We start from the raw sequence: 22681 nt of genomic DNA, 5'->3' as shown, positions 1-22681 counted from the left end.
AGGCTGGTCTGAGCAGAGGGCTGGACCTGCTTGTCGAGTGTGGGAGGTGAAGGTGGAGAGCTTTTGTCTTTCCTGCTTCAAGCTGCTGCCATGCTGGGTGGGAGCTGGGGGCAGAACAGGGACCCCCGTCCTTCCTCCACGACGCCCGGGTGAGTGCTTCCCCGACTTGACTCTCATCATGCCTCCAGGTTTGTTTCCACAAAGGGTGGGCAAGAGGCAGGGGCCTCCAGCTGGCCCTGCCAGTGTGGACTGGACCTGGCAGCACTGCCCTGGGCATGGAGTGGGGGAAGCAGACCGGAGGGGGTGCTTTGGGAGTGGAGGGGGTTCTCTGGGGAACACATGGGGAGCTAGCAGGCTGGGGGTGCAGGGCCATGCCCTTCTCCCTGGTCTGGAGGACCCTCAGGGCTGCACAGGGCAACCTGGTCTGTGGCTGTGTGCAAGGCGGCCTTTGCAGGCAGGGAGCAGGCCTGTGTGCCACCACCTTCAGGGCTCGGGAGAGCGCTCCTGTCCTTCCTGCCAGCCCCACCCCTCCTTGGCTGTCTTCTGGGACCTTTGCTTGTCGCGTCTGCCTCTTGAGGTAGTGGGGACAAGCCGCAGTTTGGGGCTGTAGGCACGGGTGGTCCTTCCGCTGGCACAGGTGGCAGGTGTGAGACCCTTGCACCTCTCAAGTGGGCCCAGGGCTGGCAGGTGAGGCGGAGGCAGGGAGCAGGGCTGTGGGCTGAGTGCCTAAGCTGGGCACTGGCTGTGGAACAGTCGGGAACAGCGCTCCCCTTGCTGGAGGGGCAGGTGCTATGCAGTTGGGCGGGCACGCTGGCCTGTGGCAGGCTGGGTGTGGGTTCTGGCTGGGGGTGTTGACACAGTGAGCGGGACCCAGGAGGGGGGTAGTGGGGGTGGGAGTAGGGAGTATCTCCCCCTACTCCCCTGGGCTGGGGCTCCTGGGCCCTTTTTTTTTTTTTTTTTTTTTTTGAGGCTCTCACAGTTTATTTTATTTTACTTTATTTTTTTAAATTTCCAGGTCATTTAAAAAAAAATTTTCTTATTAGAGTAGAGTTGATTTACATTGTTGTGTTAGTTTCTGCCGTACAGCAAAGTAAACCAGTTATACATATACGTATACCCACTCTTTTTTAGATTCTTTTCCCGTTAAGTTCATTATAGAGTACTGATTGGAGGTCCCTGTGTTATACGGTAGGTCTTTATTAGTTACCTGTTTTATATACAGTGGTGTGTATATGTCAGTCCCAATCTCCCAATTTATCCCCCCCGCCCCCCGCCGTAACCATAAGTTTGTTTTCTGCATCTGTGACGGGCCTCCTGTGCTCTTGGTGCCTGGCCCAGCCAGAGGCTTGCAGGGACCCCGACCCCACAGCAGGGGCTTCTCTCCATGCCCTCTGGTGGTCCTGGGGTCTGTGGCTGCCTAGGGGCCCCTCCTCACAGGACTGTCTTTAGGGAAACCATAGGTTTGGGAGCTGGGGCTGGTCTGGTGCCACCTGAGGGCCAGGATGGGTGAGATGTTTCCACTCGGACCCTCGAGGCTCCTGACCGGGTGCAGGTGTGGGAGGTGGGAGGTGCTCTGACCCCTGGCTCCTGTCCTCAGGGAGTGCGGAAGGCCAGGGCCAGATCCTGCAGCGCTTCCCAGAGAAGGACTGGGAGGACAACCCGTTCCCCCAGGGCATCGAGCTGGTGAGTGTGGGCGCTCCCCCAGGGCCTGGAGCCGAGGGCTGGGGCGCTGAGACGGTGGGGGGCAGGCACCGTGAGGACCCCGCTGGGTACAAGGAGACATCAGCTGCATTGGAGAATGTAGGGCGGGGGTGCAGGCTTGGCTGGTCGGACGCTTGGTGCCCACATCACGTCTTGTTGTCCCTCCCTCTTGATGGTGGGGACCATGCCCTGCATCACAGGGTTCTCGCCCCGCACAGTGAGGCCGGAGGCTCTTACTCCCTTTTGTGTGGGAGAAGGCCGAGGTCCAGGAGGCAAGGCATGTGGGTCGCAGAGCAGGGTGCTGCTGGCTGCACTGGAACCCGGCCTCCAGGCCCTGGCTGTGCAGTCCCTCGCAGGCAGGGGACTAGAGGGAACTGACTGCTGACCCCCGTCCCCTTCCTCCCGATAGTTTTGCCAGCCCAGTGGGTGGCAGCTGTGTCCCGAGAGGAACCCACCGACCTTCTTTGTTGCTGTCCTCACCGATATCAATTCCGAGCGGCACTACTGCGCATGCTTGACTTTCTGGGAGCCCGTGGAGCCCACACAGGTAACCCTGCATGGGCCGAGCCTCTGACTGTGGCCGACTCCTCTGTCCTGTGTGTGTCTGGTCCTGGTGACCCAACCCCACAAAGGCTGAAGTTTCCAGAGGGCCAGTCCTGTCTGAGTCACCTGTGTCCCGTGTCCCCCCCCCCCCCAGGCCTCAGGAGACCTGCCTGAGAGCCTGGCATATGGGGCTTCTGTCCACAGGAAGGGCTGTGCACCGAGGACACTGCCGAGAGGGAAGAGGAGGCAGGTGAGGGAGGCCCAGTGGGACTGTCAACCGCAGCTCCTGGCCCGCCCGGCCAGCTGTTTGCTCCAAAGACGCTGGTACTGGTGTCTCGATTGGACCATGCGGAGGTGTTCAGGGTGAGGCGGGCAGCCGGGCACAGGGCAGGATGCGGGGTGCTCCCGCTGGCTGGGTCGCCATTCCCCGATCTGTGGTCCCTGCAGAACAGCCTGGGTCTCATCTACACCATCCATGTGGAGGGCCTGAACGTGGGCCTGGAGAACGTGGTTGGGAACCTGCTGACGTGCATCATCCCTCTGGCCGGGGGCTCACAGGTGGGTCAGGAGGCAGCTGCTGTCCACCTGCAGCCACAGGGCCCGCTGGTGCCTGAGGCCACGGGGTGGGGCCTGGTAGGCGTTCGGAGTCCAGCCTGGGCGGAGTGCGGCCCTAGCCTCGGACACTGTCCTGCGTCTTGGTGCCGCCGCCTGTCCTCTTTTCTTGGCCCTGCCTGTCTCGTGTCCCATGTCGCATCTGGCTCTCCACCTGGCACCCTTTGGTTCCTCTGTCCTCTCCCTCCTTGGGTGTGCCTGTCTCTGGGTGTCAGTGTTGGCTTATCTGTCCAGCCCCCCGGTCTGTGTCCCCGCGTGTGGGTGTGTCTAACTGTGTCTCTCTGCCTGTCTGTCCCGTGCAGCTGGACTCTGTTGAGGACGGAGTGGTACGGATTCTTTGTTTCTTCTGCCCACTCAGGCCCCGTCCCCACCCCAGGTCAGAGGCCCAGAGTTTTCTCTGCAGCATTGCTTGGGCCGACAGAGGCCAGACGTGGCCTTTCCCTTGTGCCGTGCTGCCCGTCCTGGCCAGTCCCACCTCGGGGTCTGTCATTCCCCCAGGCCCGCCTGAGGCTGTGAAGCTGGGGGTGACCCAGGTCTGGGTGGAGCAGCTGAGCACTGGTCCCTCTCTCTCCACAGAGAACCATCTCTTTGGGGGCTGGGGACCGGCAGGTCATCCAGACCCCACTCACCGACTCGCTGCCCATCAGCCGCTGCAGCGTGGCCCTGCTTTTCCGCCAGCTGGGTGAGCCTGGTGCCCGCAGCCCCACAGCCCCCACACAGTCCTTCGTCTCCCCTCCCGGGGCTGGCGGACAGACATCGAGGTTTCACTGCAGGGCGGGCGCCTGCGCCCTCTAAGCCTGTCCTCCTCCTCAGGCATCACCAACGTGCTGTCTCTGTTCTGTGCGGCGCTCACGGAGCACAAGGTGCTCTTCCTGTCCCGGAGCTACCAGCGCCTCTCGGACGCCTGCCGGGGACTCCTGGCGCTGCTCTTCCCTCTCAGATACAGGTGCTGACCTTACCGTTGCCCACTGCCCCGCAGTCCCTCCGCCCCGCCCCGGCCCTCGGGCTGTCGCGCTGAGCCTTGGCCCATTGCAGTTTCACGTACGTGCCCATCCTGCCGGCGCAGCTCCTGGAGGTGCTCAGCACGCCCACACCCTTCATCATCGGAGTCAACGCTGCCTTCCAGGCAGAGGCCCAGGAGCTGGTGAGGGCCCTGCTCAGCGTCTGCCTCGCTACTCCAGGCTGGGCTGACCCCAGGCCCTGCTGACCGGCCCGTGGCTCTCTGACCTCTCGCTCCCTTTGGTCCACAGCTGGATGTGATTGTAGCTGATCTTGATGGAGGGACAGTGACTGTGCCCGAGTGTGTGCACATTCCACCCCTGCCAGAGCCACTGCAGAGCCAGACGCACAGTATTCTGAGCATGGTGAGGCAGGACCAGGGGCCTCGGGGAGGCTGGTGCCTCGGGCAGGCTGGGGTGGGGTCACTTGGTGGCCAGAGGAAGCCAGAGCGTGGGGCTGGTGTGCAGCTGACCCTGCTCCCCGCTGCTTCCACAGGTCCTGGATCCAGAGCTGGAGCTGGCAGATCTCGCCTTCCCTCCACCTACGACGTCCACTTCCTCCCTGAAGATGCAGGTGGGGGTCGCTGCCCCTCCGGGGGCCCAGGCCCACCCGGTGCTGAGCGCTCCTCCAGGGGGTCGCCAGGGCCGCGTGGGGTGGGTGTGAGCCTCGGAGGGTCCTGCACAGGAGTGGCCGTCGGCACCGAGTCTTAGAGGAGGCACTGTGGCTTGTGTGGAGGAAGCTTGGAGGGTCAGGAGGGTGAGGTGCCTGGAAGGCTCAGGGCCTGGCACTCACCTGCCCTCACGTATGCCCCAGGATAAGGAGCTGCGCGCTGTCTTCCTGCGGCTCTTTGCTCAGCTCCTGCAAGGCTACCGCTGGTGTCTGCACATGGTCCGCATCCACCCGGAGCCTGTCATCCGCTTCCATAAGGTGGGCGCCAGGCGGGGGCGGGGCTGGGCAGAAGGTGAGTGCCCGAGGGGCTGACCTCTTTGTGCACCGCAGGCAGCCTTCCTGGGCCAGCGTGGGCTGGTGGAGGATGACTTCTTGATGAAGGTGTTGGAGGGCATGGCCTTTGCAGGCTTTGTGTCGGAGCGCGGGGTCCCCTACCGTCCTACGGACCTATTTGATGAGGTGCACCCCGACCCCACCTGGGAGGAGCCGCCATCACCCCCCTCCCTGCCCCAGCCAGCCCGCCTGACCCTGCTTCCTCCCCCAGCTGGTGGCCCACGAGGTGGCACGGATGCGGGCGGATGACAGCCACCCCCAGCGTGTCCTGCGTCATGTCAAGGAACTGGCAGAGCAGCTCTACAAGAACGTAAGGCAGGTGGCACGAGGGGGCGGGTCACTGTGCTGCCCTGGCCCGGGCTGCTCGCCCATCCTGCCTGTGTCCCCCCCAGGAGAACCCGTACCCTGCTGTGGCTATGCACAAGGTGCAGAGGCCAGGGGAGGCCAGCCACCTGCGGCGGGCGCCCCGGCCCTTCCCCCGGCTAGACGAGGGCATGGTGCAGTGGATCGTGGATCAGGCCACAGCCAAGATGCAGGGCGCACCCCCGGCCGTGAAGGCCGAGAAGAAGACCACCGTGCCCTCAGGGCCCCCCATGAGTGCGTAACCGGGAGGGGGAGCCTGAGTGTGGCCGAGGGTGGACGTGAGGTCAGAGGTGAGCACGTTCTCTGCTCCCCAGCCGCCATACTGGAGCGGAGCAGTGGGCTCCACGGCAACAGTGCGCGCCGGCTGGAGGTGGTCCGGAACTGCATCTCCTACGTGTTCGAGGGGAAGATGCTTGAGGCCAAGAAGGTGAGGGTAACCCGGGCACAGGGAGCGCTGGGGGCTCTGGGTGGGGGCGGCCTGGGCCAGGGCAGCGGCTCTCAGAGGAGCCCTGGCCCTCGTTCTCCTGCAGGCGGCTGGAGGGAGCTGGGCTGGCAAGAAGGGCAGGTGGACACCGGGTCCACCTCAGAACAGCTGGGTGCAGCCTGCTGGGGAGGCTCCGCGGGAGGAATTTCCTTCAACTTCTAGTCGTCAGAATGCTCTAAAGGTCCCTACTGTTAAGTGTCTTCTTCATCGCTCACGGAAACTAGTGTCGACTCACACGTGTCTTTTTTCTCTCACTTGCAGAAGGTGGAGTTCATTTAGCACTCTGCCCTCTGTGATGCCCATTGGCACTTTGGGTCTCTCAGGACAGCCGTCTGGGCCTGTCTTGTGCTTCGCAGCTGCGTGGCTCTCTGTGAGGCACCTAGCTCTTAGACCAGCCCTTTATCGGGCTCCCAGTTGTTTCACAGTGTGCGGGAGTATCAACAGGACAAGTGCAGCCCTTTCTGTGGCCCGCCCAGTGCTGAGCCGGCTGCTGGCTCTGCGTTAGGCTTGTGCGTTCTAGGCGCTGGGGCCCTGGCCGGCCGTGGGGCCTCGCTCAGAGCACTGGCAGTGTTGTGAGGTCCGTGTGCGGGGGGCTGGCTCCACTAGCGCGTTGGTCTCTCTTGGGCAGTGAAGCCCCAATCTGGGCACACCTGACCGGATGGCTTCCGGTCTCCTCTGTGCTGAGAGCCTGGGCTCTGGCCCCCACGTCTGGGCCAGGCCTTCCCTGTGCCTCAGGGCACGGTTGGGTCCACATAGGCTCGTGCCCTCATCCCCTTGTTTCCCCGTCCGCAGCTGCTTCCAGCTGTGCTGAGGGCCCTAAAGGGGCGTGCGGCCCGCCGCTGCCTTGCCCAGGAGCTGCACCTGCACGTGCAACAGAACCGGGCGGTCCTTGACCACCAGCAGTTCGACTTCGTGGTCCGCATGATGAACTGCTGTCTGCAGGTGAGGCCGGGCCTCACACCCTGCTGGCGCTGTGGCCACAGGGTGGGGCCGGGCAGGGCTTCCCCGGCCTACCCATAAGGGTGCATCTTCTGGTGGTGCCGACAACTGGGGAGACCCCAGTCTGCCGGTGAGGGTGGCGTGGGGAGAATCCTTGTGGGAGGCTGGTGCAGGGGCCTCCTGCCCTCAACCTCCGAGCAGCCCTGGGGAGCTGGTGCAGACGGTTCAGGGACTGACGGGAGGTGCTGCTCTGTCGGCGGTGCTGGTGGGGGTGTGAATGGCACGGGGCCGGGATCCGACGCCCCCGGCCCTACTGCAGGACTGCACCTCCCTGGATGAGCACGGCATCGCAGCTGCTCTGCTGCCCCTGGTCACTGCCTTCTGCCGGGTGAGTGCTGGGGCGGACAGAGTCTCCCCAACCTCCTGCCGGCTGCACCCGCTGACACCCTCTTGGCTTCTGCAGAAGCTGAGCCCAGGGGTGACGCAGTTTGCGTACAGCTGCGTGCAGGAGCACGTAGTGTGGAGCACGCCGCAGTTCTGGGAGGCCATGTTCTATGGGGATGTGCAGACCCACATCCGGGCCCTCTACCTGGAGCCTGCCGAGGACCGAGACCCCTCCCAGGTGTGTGGGGACTCCCTGGGCCCGCCGGATGGGGCTGGCCTGGCTCTGGCTCACGTGCGGCCCCTGGGGCAGGTTGGGGAGGCACTCACACAGGAGGACGAGCGCTCTGCCCTGGACGTGGCATCTGAGCAGAGGCGCCTGTGGCCCACCCTGAGCCGCGAGAAGCAGCAGGAGCTGGTGCAGAAGGAGGAGAGCACGGTGTTCAGCCAGGCCATCCACTACGCCAGTCGCATGAGCTACCTGCTCCTGCCCCTGGACAGCAGCAAGAGCCGGCTGCTCCGGGAGCGCGCAGGGCTGGGCGACCTGGAGAGCGCCAGCAACAGCCTGGTCACCAACAGGTGGGGTGTGGCCTGGGGGCAGGACCTGAGCAGTACAGGCCTTGGGTTGTGTGGCCTGTGCCCACTGTGCCCCTCCCCGGCCCAGCATGGCAGGCAGCGTGGCGGAGAGCTATGACACAGAGAGCGGCTTCGAGGATGCAGAGACCTGTGATGTGCCCGGGGCCGTGGTCCGCTTCATCAACCGCTTCGTGGACAAGGTCTGCACAGAGAGTGGGGTCACCAGCGACCACCTCAAGGGGCTGCATGTCATGGTGCCAGGTATGGGGTCTGGGCTTGGAAACACTCCCCTTGGATGGGTGGGCGCAGGCCAGAGCATGAGAACTGCTCTCCCCCAGACATCGTCCAGATGCACATCGAGACCCTGGAGGCCGTGCAGAGAGAGAGCAAGAGGCTGCCCCCCATCCAGAAGGTGAGTAGGGGCCGGGGAGTGGCGGGCACCAGGACTGGGCTATGTTCTGAGGCACTGCTCCTGTCCCCAAACAGCCCAAACTGCTTCGGCCACGCCTGCTGCCCGGTGAGGAGTGTGTGCTGGACGGCCTGCGTGTCTACCTGCTGCCGGATGGGCGTGAGGAGGGTGCCGGGGGCAGCAGGGGTGGCCCCGCACTGCTCCCGGCTGAGGGCGCTGTCTTCCTTACCACGTACCGGGTCATCTTCACGGGGATGCCCACCGACCCCCTGGGTGAGCCTTTGGACCCCTCTGCCCCCGCTCCCCTTGCCCCTCCCCCTGCCCCCCCCCAAGGTCTTTGGGCTAGTGGGACTTCTTCTGCCTCTCCCTCTCCCCTTCTCAGGGGTTTAGGGTCTCTGTGGGAGATAGGCTGTTGTCTTTCCTCCCCACCCTCCCGGTCTACCCCATAGCTCTGGGACCCTGAGACTCTGTGACCCTCGACCCCTCCCGTCCCCCTGACTCTGCACCCGGCTTGTTATAAGTGGGGGAACAGGTGGTGGTCCGCTCCTTCCCGGTGGCTGCGCTGACCAAGGAGGAGCGCATTAATATCCAGACCCCCAGTGACCAGTACCTGCCGGACGGGCTGCAGCTGCGCTCCTGTACCTTCCAGGTCGGCTGGGGTGTGGGCTGTGTTGGGTGGGGTCTGTGGGCCCCTGAGTCGCGGCCCTCTCCAGGATGCAGCGTCTGAGCCCTAGTCTTGTTCTCATGAGCGGCTGTTGAGCCAGCATTGAGCCCTTTGTGATTCCTGAGTTGACGGGGAAGTCGCTGTGTCTTAGCTTGGTGTCCTCTGCCTGCACCATGTGCCAGTTTTGGGGGCTCTCCCGTTTACCTTGCAAGGCCCGAACCCTAGAGGCCGTGTCTGCAGCGTGCGGCGTGAGCCCGGCCTAGCTGAAACCTACACAGATTAGATGAAACACAAAGACTGGGTTCCTGAGTCTCCGCCTACATGCAGTCTGGGGAGCAGGCCCTCCGCTCACCCTCTGTCCTTGGGGCGCTCCTTCAGGACGTGTCCGTCACCGGATGGAGAGGCGAGACTGGCCCTTCACAGTCCCATGGTAGACCTAGCCGCCTTTCTCAGGGCCGTCTGGTCGCAGGGCCCTCACCCGTCCATCCTGTTAGAAACACCCGAGTTCCAGTGATGCAGCACGGGGCGTCCCGTAGGCCTGTCCGCCTTTGTGGCCAGGGCTCAGGCCCACGGGCCTCCCAGCCTCTGAGGGCCTCATGTCTGACACAGCTGCTGAAGATGGTCTTTGACGAGGAGGTGGGGTCTGACAGCGCTGAGCTCTTCCGCAAGCAGCTGCACAAGCTGCGGTATCCACCAGATATCAGGGGCACCTTCGCGCTCACCCTGGGTTCTGCCCACACACCCGGCCGGCCGCCCCGTGCCACCAAGGACAAGGGTCCTTCCTTCAGGTAGGGAGCTGGGCCCCGAGGCCAGAACACCTTCCCTTCGCAGAACCACTGTGTGTGTCCCCTTGTCCATCTCCTCACCTTTGCTGACCCTGCAACTGTACTCCTCGGGCCCCCCCAGGACCCTGTCCCGGAACTTGATGAAGAACGCTAAGAGGACCATCGGGCGGCAGTATGTCACCCGGAAGAAGTACAGCCCCCCAAGCTGGGAGCACCGGGGCCAGCCACCCCCTGGGGACCAGGAGGACGAGATCTCAGGTCGGGGTGTGGGGAGCCGTGGGCGGTCTGGGTGAAGACCCTCACGTGGAGGGGTAAGGGACCCGGGCAGCCCCTGGGTAATGACCCCCGTGTGCCTGGCCTGCCCCAGTGTCAGAGGAGCTGGAGCCCAGCACGCTGACCCCTTCCTTGGCCCTGAAGCCCTCGGACCGCATGACCATGAGTAGCCTGGTGGAGCGGGCGTGCTGCCGGGACTACCAGCGCCTGGGGCTGGGCACGCTGAGCAGCAGCCTGAGCCGCGCGAAATCCGAGCCCTTCCGGATCTCCCCGGTCAACCGCATGTACGCCATCTGCCGCAGGTGAGCAGTGAGCGCGGCAGGTTTGGTGGCCTCCAGGAGGCCGAAGGCCCAGGGGCGCCTGGCTGTGGGTCCAGAGTGCCTTTGGCCTCACGTCCGCCTCCTCGCAGCTATCCGGGGCTGCTAATCGTCCCCCAGAGCGTCCAGGACAACGCCCTGCAGCGCGTCTCCCGCTGCTACCGCCAGAACCGCTTCCCGGTGGTCTGTTGGCGCAGCGGACGCTCCAAGGCCGTGCTGCTGCGCTCAGGGGGCCTGCACGGCAAGGGGGTCGTCGGCCTCTTCAAGGCCCAGAACGCGCCTTCTCCGGGTAGGCTCCCTGTTCACGCTGCAGCCCGCCCCGCCCCCGGCGCCCCGCGCCCCGCCCCCGGCGCCCCGCCCCCGGCGCCCCGCCCCCAGCTCCACTTCCTCCCGCAGGCCAGTCCCAGGCCGACTCCAGCAGCCTGGAGCAGGAGAAGTACCTGCAGGCCGTGGTCAGCTCCATGCCGCGCTATGCTGATGCGTCCGGTCGCAACACCCTCAGCGGCTTCTCCTCGGCCCACATGGGCAGTCACGGTGAGGATGCTCGGGGCCGGAGGACCTGGGGGGTAGTGATGGCATTTATGGAGAGCAGACCAACAAGGGGGCAGAGTGTTTGGGGTGTGGGAGCAGGTGAGTGTCCTGAGGCCCAGCTCTGACCACTCATCTGGGGGTTTACAGAGGAGGCAGCAGGCCCAGGAATTTGGGGCATGCGCCCAGGGGCCATCCTGGGCCCTACCCCTTGCCGTCGGGGTGCTGGTTCAGGGCGACCCTTAGAAGAGCATGCTGTCCACAAGCGGTGGTCTGGTCTCCTGGGGTGACAGGCGGGGACCCTGTTGTGGCAGGGTGAGCCATGTGGATGCCTGGCGCTGGGAGAGGGTTTTAGACAGGAGACACCCAGGAGGGCCCCAGGGCGTGCAGGCGGGGGCGGGGGGGGGGGGGTTGTGTCAGGATGGGCAGCCTCACCCCAGGGCCTTGCTCCAAGGCAATGGCTTCTGCACCCGCTTACCCTCCAGCTGCCCCCATCCTGCCCCCGCATCTCCCTCATCTCCCCCCGTGACAGCCTCTCCCCTACTTGCGCGTCTCCCTCCATCTCCCCTCCTGGACCCTCCCTCACTGATCTCTGGTCCCTTCCGGTTCATCCTCTTGGCCCTCCTGAAAGCTTCTGGGCCTCGTCGGAGCTGCCACCTAGCCCATGTTGGTCCTCACGTTGGTGATCAGCGAGCTGCCTCTCAGTCCGTGCTTGGAGGTCTCATCACCCCGCTGGAGGCACGAGGGCTGGGAGGCTGCCCGCACTGGGCCTGACCATTGCCCAGATGCTGGCCTGAGCCAACCCCTGCCTGTACCTCAGCAGGTGTGGTGACAGCGTCTACCAGGGATCTGTACACACCTGGAGCCGTCCTGGCGGTTGTGTGTGCAGAGTTGGCCGATGTCACAAGAGGGTCACTTCTCTCTGTGAGACCCTTCCCCCACCCTGGCTTGTGCAGACATCACACCAGGGGTCACTTGTCGCTCAGGCCTTCCTGATTCCCTCCTTCCCCTCACACTTGTCTGCGTTTTTCTCTGCTGCTGCTCTAGGTTCCAGATGCACTGGCTCCCAGATGCATTGCTCTAGCTCTCAGGTGGGCTTGGGGGCTGGCAGGCCACCTGTGGGGCTGAGCCTTCCAGAAGCCCGGGCATCGTCCCTGATTCTTCCCTCTCTGCCCAGCCTGAGTCTGAGTTCACCACCCGAGCCTGCACCCATCCCCATGGCCGACTGCCCCCACGCTGGCCCAGGCTGCTCCTGCCCGTGGCACAGGGCCTCCTGGTGCAGCTGCCACTCGTTCCCGTAGGGGAGGGCCTTCACCCCTCCCGAGTGAGGCCTAAGGAGCACCCCAACTGCAGGCACCTCCTCTGCTGCTGGTGCACACCAGCCCCCCAGTCCCCGTGCAGCCTGTAGTCCAGTGCTCCGTCTGTAGCTGTTGTTGCCACTTGCTGGGCACTGGGGCCAGGGGGGCTGGGAACAGGGTGGCCAGGCTGTCCTCACGGTGGTTAATGGGGATGCTGCCCTAGGAAGCGCTGGGCTCGGTGCCACCTTCTGAAGCGGCACAGGCCTTACTCCTCTTGGTCCTCTACTGGGAATACCGCTCTCTAGTTTGAGTGGCTTTTAGTTTTCCAAACATCAGAGACCATCATTAAGTGTGTTTCATGGTTGCGCTGTCTTCCTGCCTTCCGCCCGCTCCAGTGGTTCTGAGTGGCCCCTGCAGGCAGCACCCTCCCCGCAGGATCTTTCGTCTCCTAGTGCCTGTGTCTTCCCTAGTGTTGCTTGGGCATCTCTGAATGTCCCCACAGCCCACTGGTGCTGCTTCTGGGTGTCCCCCGAGTTCTGGGCATGGGCCTTCCCCCTCGTTGCCTGGGGGCATACAAGGTCTCGGCTCTCCTCAGCTGTACACCGGTTCCGGTCCAGACTGTGTCACGAGGACACGCTGTCCTCACTGTGGATGACCATGCTTCTGCCTGCAGCGTAGTGGGCTGGCGCCGTGCTGGCCTCTGGTGCCCTGCGCCCTCTCTGTAGAGGCGAGTGAGCCTGGGTCATAGCCAGGTGCAGGCTTTGGAATCCAGAGGCCTCCTCCTGTGGGCTCCCTGTGCCTCCAGGCTGGGCCGTCCCAGCCCGTAAGCCTCGTGCCTGGTCCTCACAGGTGGCTCTGTGCTGGGGCTTGGGCCTGCCTGTGTCCTGGACTGAACCACCCTCTGAGGTTCCAGGCTGGGAGCTCCCACGCTGGGCCTCCTCTTCTCTGGGCTGCGCCTCATGGGCACCTCCTGCTGCTGCTGTGTGCTGGGCAGGGGCCGCTTGGTGGCTGCGTGTCATGAGCAGCTTAGGCAGGGTCCACGGGGCTGAGGGTGCAGAGGAGGCGGCCCAGGGTCCTGCCTGTCCCCTGACCCTTCCTACCCACCACCGGGTCCTCTGCTCCCTCGTTTGCCCTGGGGGCCCAGAGGACCTTGACAGATCCTCACTGTCTCTGGGACCCCCGGGGGGTTCGGTGGTGACCCAGCCTTGGACCCAGTTCCTTTGGGCCACAGCTCCGCCCTTGCTGGGCGCACCCCCGGGCCTGGGGCCAGGCCTGAGCCTTCTCTCTGCTGTGCCCCCAGTGCCCAGCCCCAGAGCCAGGGTCACCACGCTGTCCAACCCCATGGCGGCCTTGGCCTCCAGACGGACTGCGCCCCGAGGTACCGTACTGACCGCGCAGGCTGGCTCCCCACTCCTGGCACTGATGGCCCCATGTGACTGCTCAGGGCACTAACGTCCCCCACACTGGCACTAACGGCCCCGTGTGACAGACCAGCGTAACCCAGCCCTCGCCACAGCCCCGGCCACTAACAGCCTGACGCCCCGAGTCCCACCCTTGCCCTCCCTGGGAGCTCTGCCCCAGGTAAGTGGTGCCCTGGCCCTGCTCCGGTGCTCACCTGGTTTCTCTGTGCAGGTAAATGGGGCAGTGTCCGGGCCGGTGGGCGCAGCGGTGGGCTCAGCACTGATGTAGGCACCCGGCTAGCAGGCATGGGTCCCCCCCAGGCCAACGGGGCCCCCCCCGACCCAGGCTTTCTCCGGCCCCAGCGTGCAGCCCTCTACATCATTGGAGACAAAGCCCAGCTCAAGGTGACTGGGACAGAGTCCTGGGGCCAGGTGGGGGCACGGGGCCTGGGCGCGTCTCACCACGGCCGGCTTCCTCCAGGGTGTACGGCCAGATCCCCTGCAGCAGTGGGAGCTGGTGCCCATCGAGGTATTTGAGACACGGCAGGTGAAAGGCAGCTTCAAGAAGCTGCTGAAGGCGTGTGTCCCCGGCTATCCTGCCACCGAGCCCGGTTCAGCCTCCTTCCTGTGCTCGCTGGAAGACTCAGAGTGGCTGATCCAGGTCTCTCCACTGCCCCTGCCCCACCGTGGTGGAGGGCTACCCGGGGGGAGGAGATGCGATGGGCAGGGGCCATCCGGTGCCCACCTGGGTGCCGGGCCCCGCCACTTACCTAGAGCCGTGGGTGGGCGGGGTCTGGGCTTGCTTTTTTGATAGTATTGGGCTTCGGGAGGGGATGATGGCCACTTCCCAGTGGTGGTGCATGGACAGGGGAGGGAGGCCAGGGTCCAGCTGTGTCGGAGCCCTCTGCTCTCTGTCAGGGTGGGGCTGGGCACGTCAAGGAGAGGGGATGCCTCTTCAGGCCCAGAAGATGCTGATAGGCGGGTGGGTGGGCGGCCGGGTGGGAGGAAGCACGCCACAGCATTTTGGGTCCATCCAGGCTGTGCTGCCTCGCGGGGTGTCCCCTGGCGTGGGCCTGCGCAGGCACCGCTCCTGTGGATGTGTGGGTCCTGGGGGCCCGGCTGGGTGCTGGAGTCTTAGGCCACGGGCTCTGGGAGGTGCTGAGGGGCTGCGGGTCCCTGCAGATCCACAAGCTGCTGCAGGTGTCGGTGCTGGTGGTGGAGCTCCTGGACTCGGGCTCCTCTGTCCTGGTGAGCCTGGAGGACGGCTGGGACATCACCACTCAGGTGCGCGGTGGCCAGGGGTGGGGGTGGGGGCGGGTGTTGGGCCCAGTCCCCACGCCCTGCTGACTCACGGCGCTGCTGGCAGGTGGTGTCCCTGGTGCAGCTGCTCTCAGACCCCTTCTACCGCACCCTGGAGGGCTTCCGTCTGCTGGTGGAGAAGGAGTGGCTGTCCTTTGGCCATCGCTTCAGCCACCGCGGGGCCCACACCCTGGCCGGGCAAAGCAGCGGCTTCACGCCAGTCTTTTTGCAGTTCTTGGACTGCGTGCACCAGGTGAGCGGGCGGCCGTGGTGGGGGCTGTGCGTGCTGACCGCTGGCCGCTGACTCCTGATGCCCCACAGGTCCACCTGCAGTTCCCCATGGAGTTCGAGTTCAGCCCATTCTACCTCAAGTTCCTCGGGTACCATCATGCGTCCCATCGCTTCCGGACCTTCCTGCTGGACTCGGACTACGAACGCATCGAGCTGGGTACGGTGGGGGCGGGGGCGGTGAAGGTGGGCACAGGGGCGGGGTCAGCAGCCGGGGTGGGGCCGGGCTCAGCGCTGCCCCCTGCAGGGCTGCTGTATGAGGAGAAGGGGGAGCGCCGGGGCCAGGCGGCCTGCCGCTCGGTGTGGGAGTACGTGGAGCGGCTGAGCAAGAGGACGCCGGTGTTCTACAACTACCTGTACGCGCCCGAGGACGCGGAGGTGAGCAGAGCCTGGTCGGGGCGGGCAGGCCCCTCCGCGCCCCGGTGCTCACGCCAGGCCCGCCCCCAGGTCCTCCGGCCGTACAGCAACGTGTCCAACCTGAAGGTGTGGGACTTCTACACCGAGGAGACGCTGGCCGAGGGCCCCCCCTATGACTGGGAGCTGGCGCAGGGGCCCCCCGAGCCCCCGGAGGAGGAGCGGCCCGATGGGGGTGCCCCCCAGAGCAGGCGCCGGGTGGTGTGGCCCTGCTACGACAACTGCCCCCGAGCCCAGCCCGACGCCATCTCCCAGCTGCTGGAGGTGCGTGTGGCCCCTGAGAAGGGGAGAGGGGGTCCTAGCGCACGTCAGTCCGGTGGCCCTGCCCCGGCCCCCCGCCCCCCGATGTGGACGGTGATCTGCTGGGTTCCATCCTGCCTGGTGGTGCCCCCTTCAGAGAGAGATGGGCCTGGAAGCTTGGGGCTGACGTTCAGGCTTCTCTCACTCCCTCTGCCAGACTTAGTGGGCGTGTCTGCTTAGCCTCAGCAATCAGGATTCAATAGGACACGGGACCCCGGAAGAGAGAAGAGAGCCCCTTGGGGTTGGGGTTTGGGGGGAGGCTGGGATGGCATAGAGGGTGGCTGTCCAGTGGCCGGAGTTCTCCCCCGGGGCCTCAGGTCCGGACCACAGCAAGGTTTGCATTGCCCGCCCCCCCCACCCCCCGCTGGGTGTCTTTGGAGGGATATCTAAGCATCCTGAGCTTCTGCTTCCTTGTGGGGAAAGTGGGGAGGCTGATTCCTGCCTCTCAGGGAGGTGGTGAGGTGTAAACAAGCAGGTGAAAAGGTTTTGACAGCCCAGCAGTGGCCCAGGCTGAAGGCACTGGCCACGCAGGGTTTGGGGGAGCCTGGGTCATGGTTTGTGGGTGAAGGGGATCCACAAGCACAGAGGGCAGAGGACCGTTCTCTTCTCTCTGGTACTGCTCGTGGTCTTGGAGCTGGTGTCCCTAGGCCAGCGTCTGTGTGGCGTGATGTTGTCTGTGGTGCTTTCACTTCTGACTGGTCTGTGTCTTTAGTTAACGGTGAGTTTCTGCTTGGTGCTCAGCGTGTGGTTAGCGCGTCTTCTCACCCATTTCTGTCTTTCACGGGACTTTTCTTTTTGCTGCTTTCTTCCGTTTGTTATTTTCCTGACAGTTGAGTATTACTTTTCCATGTTATCTACTTTGTGTGGCTTTTGAGCTGTATGTTTGTGTTATTTGTAGTGGTTGTCAGTGACTGCAGTCCCAGCGCATCTGGGGTTGAATTGCACACCCCCCACGGGAACTGCCCGCTCCTGTCCTTCTGCCTTTGTCATCAGCCCTTTTACTATTACCTGTGACGTCAGCACAGAGCATGGGTTATGGTTGTTTTAAATGGTCCACTTTGTTTTAAAAAAATTAGGAAACAAGGAAAACGTCTTCTATTTGCTGTGCCCAGTATTTTTCATTCTCAGTGTAGATCTGGTATTGTATCATTTCCCTGTAGCCTGAAGAACTTTTAATGTTTCTTGTAATCCAAATCTGCTAGTGACAAATTCCCTCAGCTTGTTTTTTTTTTACCTGAAAATGTCTTCATTTTCTTTTTTTTATTTTCACCATTTCTGTTCTTATTGTATAGTTTACAGTGTTGTGTTAGTTGCAGGTGTACAGCAAAGTGACTCAGATATATATATATACATCTTCTTTTATAGTCTTTTCCATTATAGATTATTACAAGATGTAACTATGGTACCCTGTGCTATTCAGTAGATCCTTGCTGATTATCTGTTTTATATATAGTAGTGTGTATATGTTAATCCCAAACTCCTAATTTATCCCTCCCGCCATCCCCTTTGGTAACCATAAGTTTTTATTTATTATTTATTTGCTGCATCGGGTCTTAGTTGTGGCCCGTCGGCTTCTCTCTAGTTGTGGTGCGCGGGCTCCAGAGCACATGGGATCCAGAGCATGTGGGCTCTTTAGTTGTGGCCCATGGGCTTAGTTGCCTGACCAGGGATCGAACCTGCGCTCCCTGCATTGGAAGACGGATTCTTAACCACTGGACCACCAGGGAAGCCCCCATAAGTTTGTTTTCTATGTCTGTGAGTTTATTTCCATTTTGAAAATAAGTTCATTTATATCATATTTTTAGATTCCACATACGTGATATCATATATTTGTCTTTTTCTGTCTGACTTAGTATGATAATCTCTAGGTCCATCCATGTTGCTGCACATGGCATTATTTCACTCTTTTTATGGCTGAGTAGTATTCCATTGTATAAATACGCCACATCTTCTTTATCCATTCATCTGTTGCTTCTGTGTCTTGGCTTTTGTGACTATTGCTGCTGTGAACATTGGAGGGGGGTGCATGTATCTTTTTGAATTAGAGATTTTGTTTTTTCTGGATATATGCCCAGGAGTGGAATTGCTGGGTCATATGGTAGTTCTATTTTTAGTTTTCTGAGGAACCTCCATACTGTTTTCCATAGTGGCTGCACCAATTCACCTTCCCACCAGCAGTGTAGGAGGGTTCCCTTTTCTCCACTCCCTCTCAGCATTTGTTATTTGTAGACTTTTTTTTTATATACGTTTATTTATTTATTATTTTTGTCAGCATTGGGTCTTTGTTGCTGTGCACGGGCTTTCTCTAGTGGTGAGCGGGGGCTGCTCTCTGTTAGCGTGTGCGGGCTTCTCATTTGCGGTGGCTTCTCTTGTTGCGGAGCACGGGCTCTACGCGCATGGGCTTCAGTAGTTGTGGCTCGCGGGCTCTAGAGCTCAGGCTCAGTAGTTGTGGTGCACGGGCTTAGTTGCTCCGTGGCATGTGGGATCTTCCCGGGCCAGGGATCGAACCCTTGTCCTCTGTTTTGGCAGGTGGATTCTTAACCACTGCCACCAGGGAAGTCCCTCCCCTGTAGACTTTTTAATGATGGACTTTCTCACTGGTGTAAGGTATATTGAGCATCTTTTCATGTGCCTGTTGGACATCTGTATGTCTTCTTTGGAGAAATGTTTATTTAGGTCTTCTCATTTTTTGATTGGGTTGTTTGTTTCTTTGATATTAAGCTGTGTGAGCTGTTTCTATATTTTGGAAGTTAATCTCTTGTCCATAGCATTGTTTGCAAATATTTTCTCCCAGTCCATAGGCTGTCTTTTCATTTTGTTTATGGTTTCCTCTGCTGTGCAAAAGCTTTTAAGTTTAATTAGGTCCCATTTGTTTATTTTTGTTATTATTTCTGTTACTCTAGGAGATGGATCCAAAAAAATATTGCTGTGCTTTATGTCAAAGAGTGTTCTGCCTATGTTTCCCTCTGGGAGTTTTATAGTATCTGGTCTTACGTTTAGATCTTTAATCCTTTTGGTTTTTTTTGGTGGTGCCATGCAGCTTGTGGGATCTTAGTTCCCTGACCAGGGATCAGACCTATGCCCCCTGCAGTGGAAGTGCAGAGTCCTAAGCACTGAACTGCCAGGGGATTCCCTTTAATCCATTTTGAGTTTATTTTTGTATATGGTGTTAGAGAATGTTCTGATTTCATTCTTTAGCACGTAGCACCACTTATTGAAGAAGCTGTTTTTTCTCCATTGTATATTCTTGCCTCCTTTGTTGTAGTTTAATTGAGCATAGGCTCATGGGTTTATTTCTGGGCTCTCTATCCTGTTCTATTGATCTGTGTCTGTTTTTGTGCCAGTACCACACTGTTTTGATTACTGTAGCTTTGTAGTATATTCTGAAATCAGGGCACATGGTTCCTCCAGCTCTGTTCTTTCTCAAGATTGTTTTGGCTATTCAGGGTCTTTTGTGTTTCCATACAAATTTAAAATTTTTTGTTTTAGTTCTGTGAAAAAGGCCATTTGTAATTTAATAGGAATTGCATTGAATCTGTTGATTGTCTTGGGTAGTGTGGTCATTTAAACAGTATTGATTCTTCCAATCCAAGAACACAGTATATCTTTCCATCTGTTTGTGTCATCTTCAGTTTTGTTCATCAGCATCTTATAGTTTTTGGAGTACAGGTCTTTTGCCGCCTTAGGTTTATTCCTAGGCATTTTATTCTTTCTGATGCAATGGTAAATGGGATTGTTTCTTTAATTTCTCTTTCTATGCCTTTATTTATTTTTTAAAGGAATATTTATTTATTTATTGCCACATTGGGTCTTCATTGCTGCGCTCGGGCTTTCTTTAGTTGCGGCGAGCGGGGGCTACTCTTTGATGCCGTGCACGGGCTTCTCATTGCGGTGGCTTCTCTTGCTGTGGAGCACGGGCTCTAGGTGCACGGGGTTCAGTAGTTGTGTCTCGCGGGCTCTAGGAGCACAGGCTCGGTAGTTGTGGCACACAAGCTTAGTTGCTCCGCATCTATGCCTTTATTTTTTAAAGGGTGTTTTCTCTGGATTTAGAATGCTAGGTTGACAGCTTTTTATACTTGGCAGTTTAAAGATGTCGTTCCAGTGTTTTCTGCTTGTTGCATTGTTTCTGACTGAGTGTTGGTGCTCGTTCTTACCCTTGTAAACCGTGTGTAACAGCACCCTTTTTTTCCCTGCCTTTAAGGTTTTGTCTTCATCTTTAGTGTCGGCAGTTTGGCCATCACATGGTGTTTTTTGTGTGTGTTTGTTCTGCTTGGAGTTCTTTAAGCTTCTTAGATGTATGGGATGAGAGTTTTAATCAAACTTAGTACATTTTAGGCCATTCTTTCTTTTTTTTTGTCTGTGCCCCGCAGCATGCGGGATCGTAGTTCCCCGACCAGGGATCAAACCCACGCCCCCTGTGTTGAAGCGCAGAGTCCCAACCACTGGACCACCAAGGAAGTCCCTAGGCCGTTACGTCTTTAAAAAGTTTTTCTGCATAATCTTGTCCCTCATTTCCTCTGGGACTTCTTTGCCCGATAGGTCACTGAGGCTGTATTTGGTTTTTTCCTCCAATCTTTCCTCTCTGCAGTTCATTTTTATGATTCCTGTTACATTGTTTTCAACTCTACTGCTCTTCTTTCTTACGTTTAATGTGCTCTTAAGCCTATTTAATGAATTTTCCACTTCAGATATTTTATTTTTCAGCTCTAGCGTTTCCATTTTTCTTTATAGTTTTTCTTTTCTGTAGAGATTCCCCATCTGCTCAACCATTATGTCTATCTTTAAATCTTAAATGTATTTATAACAACTGTTTTGAACTTCTTGTATGCTAATTGAGTGTCTAGTTCATTTCTGGGTCTTTTAACTTTTCCCCTGAGGATGCTTCTTATTTTCCTGCCATTCTGCTTGCCTAATAATTTTTTTTAATTAAATTTATTTATTTTTGGCTGCGTTGGGTCTTTGTTGCTGCGCACGGGCTTTCCCTGGTTGCGGTGAGCGGGGGCTACTCTTCGTCGCAGTGCACGGGCTTCTCATTGCGGTGGCTTCTCTTGTTGCGGAGCACGGGCTCTAGGCTTGCAGGCTCTGGAGCGCAGGCTCAGTAGTTGCGGCGCACGGGCTTAGTTGCTCCGCAGCATGTGGGATCTTCCTGGACCAGGGCTCGAACCCGTGTCCCCTGCACTGGCAGGTGGGTTCTTAACCACTGTGACAGCAGGGAAGTCCCTTGAGTATATATATATATATTTTTTTTTTTTTTGCGTTATGTGGGCCTCTCACTGTCGTGGCCTCTCTTGTTGCGGAGCACAGGCTCCGGACATGCTGGGTCGGCGGCCATGGCTTATGGGCCTAGCCGCTCTGCGGCATGTGGGATCTTCCTGGACCAGGGCACGAACCCGTGTCCCCTGCATCGGCAGGTGGACTCTCAACCACTGTGCCACCAGGGAAGCCCCTTGAGTATATTTTTGATGTCTCTTCAACTGTTGTCTCCAAATACTGATTCTGCCCAATCCCTCCCCCTTGCCTCCTCCTCTGGACGACAGTTACACGGTCATTAGATCTTTTCCCTGTCTCCTGTCCTACGTCTTCCATCCTTTTGTCCTTTCGTGTTCTAGTCTGGGTACTTTTTTCTGCGTAATCTCTCACTGATTCTCCTCCAGGAGCTGCAGCGGCTGGAGACAGAGCTGGGCCGACCCCCTGAGCGTTGGAAGGATGCCTGGGATCGGGTGAAAGCTGCCCAGCGCCTTGAAGGCCGGCAAGACGAACGTGTGAGCGGGGGTGGGTGTGGGGGGCTGGGGTGGCCTTGCTGCCAGGAGGAGGTGGAGGCCACCCCCCTGACACGGGCCCACCCTCCTGCCCCCAGGGCACCCCCAGCTCCCTGTTGGTGTCCAGTGTGCCCCACCACCGCCGCTCGCTGGGTGTGTACCTGCAGGAGGGACCCGTGGGCTCCACCCTGAGCCTCAGCCTGGACAGCGACCAGAGCAGCGGCTCAAGTGCGTCCGGTTCCCGCCAGGCAGCCCGCCGCAGCACCAGCACCCTGTACAGCCAGTTCCAGACAGCTGAGAGCGAGAACAGGTGTGAGAAGCAGCTCTCTCTGTACCACGGACACCTCTGAGCTAGGGGGATTCGACTGGGGTCCCAGGCAATTCTCAGATGGGTGGGGGCAGGTGCCTTTGGGGAGCGTCTAGTTATTTCTTAGGTGGACTGATTTGCCGGGGAGGCCGTGATGGTGGCCTAAGCTGTGACCGTTGCTGGGGAGAAGCAGGTGGGCTTGGAAGGGGTTTGGGATATAGAACTGGCGACCACAGCCAGGCCATGGTGGCTGCGGAGGAGGAGAGGGACAGGGACCATGGGATACCTGTGAGGGTGGGCCAAGTGCCCTGTGAGGTTGGGGCAGCTTCCAGTAGAGGCTGGGGCCCGGCAGGCTGCATCCCACCCTCTGGGCCTGGAGGGGTCACGTTGCCGCAGTCGCCTCCCCAGACCTGCCTGCTCCGTGTCAGGGGCCCCTGCTCTGCATGTAGGGCTGTTTCCCTGAGACCCTGAGGCTCTGGTGTGGGACCCTCCCAAGTGTCTGTGCTCTGACGGGCGTGAGGGGGTCCTTTCTGGGGACAACCCCAGGCTTCTTCGTGTTCCCTTGCCCTGTGCTCCGGACTTGGGTCAGTTTGGGGACAGGGGCCTCGGTCTTGCTGCTGGGGCTGGCGGGGCCGGGGAGGCGGGGCCGTTGCCGGGCCCTGATGGCTGTTCTGGCCGGTTCTTCTGCAAACGCAGGTCCTATGAGGGCACCCTGTACAAGAAGGGGGCCTTCATGAAGCCCTGGAAGGCCCGCTGGTTTGTGCTGGACAAGACTAAGCACCAGGTGAGTGGTCAGCGGGCTGGCTGGGGTGGGGAGTCGAGGGAGCCCTGCCCTGACCTCCTGCCCCTGCTCAGCTGCGCTACTACGACCACCGAGTGGACACGGAGTGCAAGGGCTTCATCGACCTGGCGGAGGTGGAGGCTGTGGCGCCTGGCACTCCCACTCTGGGTGCCCCCAAGACCGTGGACGAGAAGGCCTTCTTCGACGTGAGCTGCGGCTGGGGCGCCGGGGGATGGGGGGCGCGGCGCGGGGGGTGGCG

The 22681-nt window shown here is 60.1% G+C and overlaps 1 protein-coding gene across 5 annotated transcripts in view; it reads left to right on the top strand.

The window, feature by feature from the left end:
* SBF1 (SET binding factor 1) overlaps nt 1-22681 on the top strand; it is a 28257-nt gene that overhangs the window by 5327 nt on the left and 249 nt on the right. For 2 of the 5 annotated variants that reach the window (XM_004279614.4, XM_033405393.2), the window contains exons 2-40: nt 1598-1683; nt 2111-2248; nt 2449-2607; nt 2692-2802; nt 3433-3538; nt 3670-3802; nt 3892-4000; nt 4107-4220; nt 4351-4428; nt 4669-4782; nt 4855-4983; nt 5069-5167; nt 5250-5454; nt 5535-5647; nt 6497-6646; nt 6963-7031; nt 7107-7265; nt 7338-7603; nt 7689-7861; nt 7939-8012; nt 8087-8282; nt 8531-8658; nt 9283-9461; nt 9580-9716; nt 9826-10033; nt 10141-10337; nt 10445-10582; nt 13175-13252; nt 13507-13679; nt 13756-13935; nt 14457-14558; nt 14641-14826; nt 14895-15021; nt 15109-15239; nt 15309-15539; nt 21230-21337; nt 21433-21644; nt 22338-22425; nt 22497-22628. In XM_004279614.4, the coding sequence (XP_004279662.1) occupies nt 1598-1683; nt 2111-2248; nt 2449-2607; nt 2692-2802; nt 3433-3538; nt 3670-3802; nt 3892-4000; nt 4107-4220; nt 4351-4428; nt 4669-4782; nt 4855-4983; nt 5069-5167; nt 5250-5454; nt 5535-5647; nt 6497-6646; nt 6963-7031; nt 7107-7265; nt 7338-7603; nt 7689-7861; nt 7939-8012; nt 8087-8282; nt 8531-8658; nt 9283-9461; nt 9580-9716; nt 9826-10033; nt 10141-10337; nt 10445-10582; nt 13175-13252; nt 13507-13679; nt 13756-13935; nt 14457-14558; nt 14641-14826; nt 14895-15021; nt 15109-15239; nt 15309-15539; nt 21230-21337; nt 21433-21644; nt 22338-22425; nt 22497-22628 (5516 nt within the window). Of the gene's footprint in view, nt 1-1597; nt 1684-2110; nt 2249-2448; nt 2608-2691; nt 2803-3432; nt 3539-3669; nt 3803-3891; nt 4001-4106; nt 4221-4350; nt 4429-4668; nt 4783-4854; nt 4984-5068; nt 5168-5249; nt 5455-5534; nt 5648-6496; nt 6647-6962; nt 7032-7106; nt 7266-7337; nt 7604-7688; nt 7862-7938; nt 8013-8086; nt 8283-8530; nt 8659-9282; nt 9462-9579; nt 9717-9825; nt 10034-10140; nt 10338-10444; nt 10583-13174; nt 13253-13506; nt 13680-13755; nt 13936-14456; nt 14559-14640; nt 14827-14894; nt 15022-15108; nt 15240-15308; nt 15540-21229; nt 21338-21432; nt 21645-22337; nt 22426-22496; nt 22629-22681 lie in introns of those variants that run through there. The other 3 variants (XM_012536643.3, XM_033405394.2, XR_004476729.2) reach the window with 2 other exon arrangements.

Source organism: Orcinus orca, chromosome 11, assembly GCF_937001465.1.
Source record: "Orcinus orca chromosome 11, mOrcOrc1.1, whole genome shotgun sequence".
NCBI classification, from domain to species: domain Eukaryota; kingdom Metazoa; phylum Chordata; class Mammalia; order Artiodactyla; family Delphinidae; genus Orcinus; species Orcinus orca.
This window is presented reverse-complemented; position numbering and strand designations above follow the sequence as displayed.